The 8,562-nt window shown below is 40.0% G+C and overlaps 1 protein-coding gene across 1 annotated transcript; it reads left to right on the top strand.

The window, feature by feature from the left end:
• The first annotated feature begins 7,033 nt into the window (after window positions 1-7,033).
• LOC121500553 (olfactory receptor 8A1) lies at window positions 7,034-7,987 on the top strand. Its single transcript, XM_041772328.1, has one exon. It carries the CDS (start codon window positions 7,058-7,060, stop codon window positions 7,985-7,987), a length of 930 nt encoding a protein of 309 aa, XP_041628262.1. The 5' UTR covers window positions 7,034-7,057.
• The last annotated feature ends 575 nt before the right edge of the window (window positions 7,988-8,562 follow it).

Genomic DNA, 8,562 nt, shown 5'->3' with positions numbered 1-8,562 from the left:
AAGTAACTCTCAAAAGGCCAATTTGAAAATAGCACCTAAAACTGGAAGGGATTTTGCATTCTCCAATAGTGGGTGAATTCAAAATGTCTCCATACTAAGATCTGAAGGGGCTACAGTTTGTGCACTATGAACTCTCAAAATAAAGCAACCAAAACTCTTTACAAGAACAGGAATAAAACCCAAACTAAACAGAACAAATAGAGATAAAAGAAAAAAAGGTCCAGATAAAGGTAGAAAGGGGACAGAGCCAGGAGATCTCAGACAGCAAGTCATCATGTTTTTTCAGCACCTCACAAAAGCAAAAGAATAGAGAATTCTACACGGATGAAGTTAGAAAAAAACTAATTTGATATAAAAAATGAGCAATAGAAGAGAATCAAAGAAGAAATTCCATATAAAATTATAAGCAAACCAGAGAGACATACTGTTGCTAGTCTGCTTAGGATGCCATAACAAAATGCCACAGAATGGGTCACTTAAGCAACAGAAATATATTTTTTTCACAGTTCTGGAATTCAGAGTCCCTACATTGGTGATTTCTGGTGAGGACTCCTCCTGGCTTACAGATGGCTGCCTTTTCAGTGTGTCCTCAAATTGGGAAGAGAGTGAGCACTGGTGCCACTTCCTTGTCTTAAGAATGGCACCAGCCCTCTCAGATTAGGACCCCACCCTTACAGTCTCTCATAACCTTTATCACCTCCTTATATACATTCTGTCTCAGAATACAGTCACATTGAGGGTTAAGGCTTCAACATAGAAATTTGGGGGTTGAGGGAACACAACTCAGTCCATTGACTATACATAAATGAGAATATTACATATAATACAAATATTATTTCAAAACAAATTAAAACACATGAAAATGTTACAAGACATGAAAGAACAACAAAAGTCAGAATTAGAAAAACTTATAGGGATCCCTGGGTGGCTCAGTGGTTTAGCGCCTGCCTTTGGCCCAGGGCGCGATCCTGGAGTCCCGGGATCGAGTCCCACGTCGGGCTCCCGGCATGGAGCCTGCTTCTCCCTCCTCCTGTGTCTCTGCCTCTCTCTCTCTCTGTGTGTGTGTGTGTGTGTGTGTGTGTGTCTCTCTCTGTCTGTCTATCATAAATAAATAAATAAATCTTTAAAAAAAACTTATAAATCAGGCAACAGAACCCAAGAAATTATTAGGAATAAAAGAAAAAATAATTTAAGAAATACGACAGAATTAGAAGTAGCAGAAGAGCGAATAAACACAACAGATAATACCTGAGGAGAAATAGAAGGTAAAAAAAGAGGGGGTAAGAAAAAGGGAGGGAGATTCTGAAAAAGGTTTGTGGGAAAGCAGCAAAGTTAGACACCAAACAGAAAAGATCTAATCCACATAGAATAGAAGCTCCAAAGGAGATAATCAAAGCAAGGGATGGAACAGATAATAAAGACTAGAATTCGTGGATCTTTTCCTAGTGTCAAAAAAAATTTTTGAAGTGATGTATTGAAAAGAATTGTTACACCTAAGAAAATTGCCCCAAAACAGGTATCAAAACATATCCCAGTGAAATTGTTGGCCTTTACAATAAGAAATACTTTGAGAACCATGTAGCCCCAAATTTCCTGGTTCTTTCTGAAAAGACTTAGAAATAATAACCAAGCCAGAAGCAATGATCCTCTCTAGCACCTAATTACTGACCTTGAAATACCATTTCACCACTAAAAGAAAGTATGCTTCCTGGAGAAATGATTGGTTCAGGTCCAAAGAATGAAATGTATGAGATGACCTCGGAACATCTTGTCATATCAGATAAAAATTAGTATTAGAGACTAGTAACATTCTGTCAAAGACTCAAGAGACAAACTGAAGAGAATTCCACAGGCCAAAGACAGAAAATTTTGAGCAAGAAAAGGATAATAACATTATGTGTAATGACACATAAAATATATTTAAGTTGATGAGAATATAATGATTCTAAAGAAAAATAACTGGTTACCTTTGCAAGATAGTAAGAAACCAAATCATTATTTTGAAAATCAGAAAATGAAGGTCATGTAAGTGTTTTTATCTGAAGTATGGGTGGATAATGAACCTGCTGCATATGAGATAAAATTGCATTGAACTAAATGTACACACACACAAAAATGAGTACAAGTAAAATGGAAATCTGAATGAAATCCATGGATTGTGCATGGCAGTATGCATATGCGGTATTATGGTGTCGCACTATATAATTTTGAAAAATGTTACCATTGGGGGAAACTGTATGAAGAGTACACAGGATCTCTCTACATTATTTCTTTCAACTGCATATGACTCTGTGACTAAAGTTTAAAAATCTTCATTTGCAACATTTTCATGGGTAAGATATTGCTGAATATAATCTCTAAAACTAAATTTTCTTATGAACATATTCCCTTTATGAATGAGAATATGCATGAGGAGTTCTTAGAACTCTACCTCTTATGTCCCTCAGCCTCCCACCCTTCTACAGTGGCCATCGACAAGCACAGCAACAGGGTGACAAGCTCAGTGTTGCTTATAAAGTTAACATCCCTTTCCTGAACTTCTGCTTGGTTTTAGTAAAATATTTCAATTTGTTTTAGAAACATTTCAATAAACATTTTCAGCCTGATTATGCCTACTGAAGAACAATGTTGAGTAGTAACCAAAATAGTAGTAACCAATGATGATGGTAATGACAAGTGGTGGTGGTGGTTGGTGGTGCTAGTGAGAATGATGGGCTTGTTGGCTATAAGATATTTGAATACTGGCATTAGACTCTAAGTTTCCCAACCTGAAGATGACTCCAAATAAAAGGAAAATTAACACACCTGGGAGACAAACATGCTTCCCAGCACAGGCATAAACCAAGACTCTAATTGCTCCTCCAATAAGGACTCCAGGCTCCGAAGTGACTGCATCCCAGGAGGTTCTGCCCATGTGTTATATAAACAGACCCCCAGTCTCCCAGTCTCGGTGACTCCATAACTGTGCTGGCCCCTCAGAATACATTTAGGACTGGATATGAATCTCTATGGTTCTCTCCTTTCTTGATGTTTATTTCCTGACTACTGAAACCAAGGCATCCCCTAAAATTTCCAAGGGACCATTTTGGTTTTTTCTCACCACAGGTATTTAATTTCATACTTAAAGCAATTGAGAGAAATACTTCTTCTATGAACTCCTAGTTCTAATGCAGGCTTTATTTCTAACCACTTGTCTACCTTCATCTCTAAGCATTTTTTCTTTGTGTGCTGTGTTCTCATTGGCAGCAATCCCAAGCCTCTGATGGTCTGGTAAAGCTACAATGAGGTAATCATTGTAGTAACTGATATCAAATATATGGAACATGTTTGCTTATTTTATATCATTAAATGATTATGGGAGTAAAAAATTAACTCTGTGTTGTCTAGGATTTTCACCATCTGCACCACACTGAGTGGTGTTTGCACTGCTTTGTTTCGTTTTTGTTTTTTAAAGATTTTATTTATTTATTTCAAGAGAGCGAGAGAGAGCATGAGCAAGGGGGAGGGGCAGAGAGCCCAACATGGGGCTCCATCCTAGGATCATGACCTGAGGCAAAGGCAGATGTTTAACCAACTAAGTCAACCAGGTGCCCCTCTGCACTGCTTTGTAAAGCACTTTGATTTCTGGTAATTATATATTCAAGGTGATTTTCTATGTTTCTTATTGTTTTAAGAGGTGAAAAATTGAGTACAAGGAGATATGTAAGATTTATTTTTAATCTATTGTTATCTAGAAGACATTCGTTTTCTCTTTATAGTAAATGGGAAAAAACTTAGCTACTTCTGAAACTAGTTATTGTGAAGTGTCGTACCACCAATAACATATGAAGTTTACAATGTACTGCAGATTTCTTGACTTCACACCACATCTTAAGGATTTAAAGACTCTTATATCTAAGAAAAGGAAATAGGGTTAGTGCCAGAATTATTATTATAGGAATCAAATTAGACAATATATTATAAAGTACTCTAAAAAATCAGGTTACAAAATGTTTTGTAAAAAAATTTTTTTGAAAAAAAATGTATATATATATAATATAAATTTTATAATATTATATATATATATATATATATATATATATATATATATATAATTTAGAAGCTAGCCACTGCCAATATTAGTCTCCAAGTAGCAGGGAAATGGTGTGGTTTTACTTTTGTTTATTTGTAGTTCTTTTTCTTTAATAGTTATTTATTTGAGATAGAGAGACAGAGAGTGGGAGGGAGGGGCAAAAGGAGAGAGAGAATCCCAGGCAGGCTCTATGCCCAGCTCAGAGCCTGACCCTGACACGGGGCTCCATCTCACAACCTGGAGATCATGACCTGAGCTGAAATCAAGAGGCGGACACTTAACTGACTGAGCCACCTAAGTGCCCATGCTTATTTATATTTTTAATTTTCTACAGTGCATATATATTGCCTTTGTAATTTTTTAAATGCACCTGAAATTTGCAATGAAATAATCTCCAAAATTTCAATAAATTAAGTTTATTAAATAGTAATGAAATGCTACCCAAAGATAAGCTACACCAAAACAATACAGTTTTTTTTAATTATTTATTCATAACAGACACAGAGAGAGAAGCAGAAACACAGGCAGAGGGAGAAGCAGGCTCCCTGCAGGGAGCTCCACACAGAACTCGATCCCAGGACCCCAGGATCACACCCTGGGCCGAAGGCAGAGGCTCAACCACTGAGCCACCCAGGTGCCCCAACAATACAGTTTAATGGAAACAAAACAGATAGTAGTCAGAAGTCCTGGGTTATAGCCCAGTTCTGCCTCTACTAACTATACGATTTAGGGTAATATTTAGAGCTCCAATTTATTGGAGAATGAAAAAAATAATGTAACATTCCTCTTTCTCATATGCTATGCACAAGCTAACACATCAAGTGTAAAGCATTTTCAACCTCCACGTTGCTTAGAGCTGTAGAGTGTGGACATACAAGGCTGCACACTCGGGCTACAAACAATAAGCTCATGATCAGGCAAGAACAGAATTTGAGTTCTAAGTCACTGATCGTTAGTATGTTCCAAGCAAGTCAGTGAAGGTCTGGCCCTTCCGTATTCTCAAGAGGAAAATGGAAATAAGGGGCACCTGGGTGGCTCAGTTGGTTAAGCATCTCCCTTGGGCTCAGGTTATGATCCCAGGATCCTGGGATCTAGCCCCACATCAGGTTCCTTGCTCAGTGGGGAGCCTGCTTTTCTCTCTCCCTCTGCCTGCCACTAGCTCCCCCTGCTTGTGCTCTCTCTCTCTCTCAAATAAATAAACAAATCTTAAAAAAAAAAAAAAAGGAAAACAGAAATAAGAATCCTACTCAGAACACATTTCTCCTCATACCCAAAATTTTAGGAGTTAGAGATTGACCTTTGAAGGGCATTATACAAAAGTTAGTAATTATAAGAGGACACAATAAAAAGAGGAAGAACTTAAAAGTTTTTTTCCTAAGAGATATATCTTAGAGATGGGCCATCTATAAGCATCATGCCCAGCAAGGATGATCCATGCTTCTTAGGGACATGTTGACAATTTGAGTACCTTGTCATTAGGGAGATCATGGGGCCTGGTTTCATATTACAATCTGAAAATCGTCATGGTAACAATAATGGCCTTTGGGCACTTACCCTGTACTATATTATGTGCCAGTGCCCACACTGCCCCACGGGTCTATTAAATCTGAACCTCTGTGGGTGGAGCCTAGGCATAGAGACTTCCAAACATTCCAGGTGATTACAGTGTAGAGTCAGTGTTGAGAACCACTGTCTTAGAGGCTCAAGTCCAGTGAAAAAGTAAAGCCAAATTCCAGACACCTAACGACACTTTTATGGGAACTGAATGCTTTGAAAAAATATTTCTAAATGCGCATTATCCTATGTCATTTTTACAACTACCTTTGAAATTGATAAAACTGATTTCTTCGTCAATAAAAAACATCTTGGGACGCAAGGACTCCATCAGAGGCAAGGAAAAGCTACGTCGCCCAGCATTTTGGAAAAGCTGTGTAGACACAGGGCTACAAATTTCTCTGTCAGGAAAGGATCAGGCTGGAGGTTTAAATAGGCAAAAACCTAGGGCAAGCTCTGTGCCCTTTATGGACATGGGTCAGACCCAGGTCCCAAGCTGCAAGTTTCCGGAGTCGGGGGACAAGCAGGATACACAGCTCCCTATTTCTGATAGCAGTTTGAGGGTGTGACTCCTGCTGGAGAGCATGACAGGATGTGTTGTGCATAGTTTTTTTCAAAACTGTTGCTGAATTTTGTGCAAGCTTGTCATCTCAGGCTGTGCTGACTGGTTTTGTTCCCCGTGGTCATTCACCTGATTACATTTTTAGTTTTTCTCCCTTGACATGAGGGCACCCATCTCGCCTATCAGCCTTTACTGTCTAATTACTGGGGCCTTTTGTTCTCATCTTCATCTTTCAGATACAGAAACTGACTTGTCATTTGGTGATACAGTCGTAACTACCGTACTACCCTGACACTGTGTCAGTTTGAGATGGGTATTTTTGCATTTACATTCAGAGACTATTTGGGAATTGCACAGATGACAGGGAAATTTTATTTTTGAAGTATAATGCATCTCCAAGTACAAAATATGAAATATGCTGCTTGTTACCTATAGGATGGAGGCTCTCAAACCTGAGCGTGCCTCGGCATCATGTGGAAAAAGGGTTAAACCCAGATTGCTGACCCCACCCCCAGGCCTTCTGATTTGGTCAGTCCTGGTGAGGCCTGAGAGTTTGCATCTCTAACAGGATGCTAATGCTGCCGGTCCAGAGAATACACTTTAAGAAGCATCGCTAAAGGATATTTCAGAAACATGAAAGTGGTAAAAGTCCCAGATCGTGGCCCCTTTTTCCTTTCATCCTCAAGATCTTCGAAACACCCAAAAGGCTGGTCTTTCTCCCAGCAAACAGCAAGATGAGGGAGGACTCATCAAGAGACAGCCCAAGATCGGCCAGCTGACCCCAAATGCTCAAAACTAGCCCAAAAGTCCAAGATGCAGCCTTTCATGGACTTCTCTCCTATCCTCACAGGGCTCCCAAACGCAGAAGAATGGCTGCAGAAAATCACTCTACAGTGACCGAGTTCATTCTCAGGGGCTTGACAAATCAGCCAGAGCTCCAGCTCCCGCTTCTCCTCCTCTTCCTTGGGATCTACTTGGTCACCGTGATGGGGAACCTGGGCATGTTCACACTGATTTGTCTGAATGCTCAGCTTCACACCCCCATGTACTACTTCCTCAGCAACCTGTCACTTGTGGATCTCTGCTACTCCTCTGCCATTACCCCTAAAATGTTGGTGAACTTTGTGTCAGAGAAGAACATCATCTCCTATTCAGGGTGCATGTCACAGCTCTACTTCTTCCTACTGTTTGTCATTGCTGAGTGTTACATGCTGACAGTGATGGCCTATGACCGCTATGTCGCCATCTGCAGCCCTTTGCTCTACAATGTCATCATGAGTCATCAAGTCTGCTCCCTGCTGGTGGCTGTGGTCTATGCCATGGGGCTCATTGGCTCAACAATAGAGACTGGCCTCATGTTAAAACTGTCCTATTGTGAGCTCCTCATCAGCCATTACTTCTGTGACATCCTCCCTCTCATGAAGCTCTCCTGCTCTAGCACCTACGATATTGAGATGACAGTCTTCTTTTTGGCCGGATTTAACATCATACTCACCAGTTTAACAGTCCTTGTTTCCTATGCCTTCATCCTCTCCAGCATCCTCCGCATCAGCACCACAGAGGGCAGGTCCAAAGCCTTCAGCACCTGCAGCTCCCACCTTGCTGCTGTGGGGATGTTCTATGGGTCTACGGCGTTCATGTACCTGAAACCCTCCACGGCCAGTTCCCTGGCCCAGGAGAACATAGCCTCTGTGTTCTACACTACAGTGATTCCCATGCTGAACCCCCTGATCTACAGCTTGAGGAATAAGGAGGTAAAGGCTGCTGTGCAGAAAACACTGAGGAGAAAAATGTTCTGAGGTCAATGTTATTCTTGCTTGATTTTAAAATTGTTCTAATACCAGAGGGAAGCCCCCTGAATGCTTGTCCAACCGTGATGGGAAATAGGTGCTTGGCTTCATGGTTGGATGAATGCATCCTTCCCTTGTTCCCCTTTCCTTCCCTCCTTTTCTGGACTCTCATTTCTATTTGAAATCAAATGATTTCAAGTTCATGTTTTCTTTCATTTGAGATCCATTTTCTCTGTGTAAACCCTTTGGTAAACATTTACTATCCTAACTGTAATTTAACATAAATGCTAAACTTTCAGCATTGAGTTTGAAAGTCATCCATTGTTTTATTACCTTCCCTACAGAAAATATTACTCAACCCAATTATTTTTTTGTGCCCGGGAGTACACAAGGCAAAGAAAGGTGAGTGTGAAAATCATCAAGAAGTGAGACACAGTTCCTTGCTCATCCAGATCTCCTCTTTCTTCACTCCTCTCTACTTGCTCCTGCCCAGAACCTCTACATGCCCCATTTATATAACTTCATAGTAACAGTAAAAATAGTAAGAGCCAGTCATATGTTTTGAGATGCTTACTCTGAGCCAT

The sequence above is a fragment of the Vulpes lagopus genome, chromosome 10, assembly GCF_018345385.1.
Source record: "Vulpes lagopus strain Blue_001 chromosome 10, ASM1834538v1, whole genome shotgun sequence".
NCBI classification, from domain to species: domain Eukaryota; kingdom Metazoa; phylum Chordata; class Mammalia; order Carnivora; family Canidae; genus Vulpes; species Vulpes lagopus.
The sequence above is the reverse complement of the archived record's forward strand: the minus strand, read 5'-3'. Positions and strand labels throughout refer to the sequence as shown.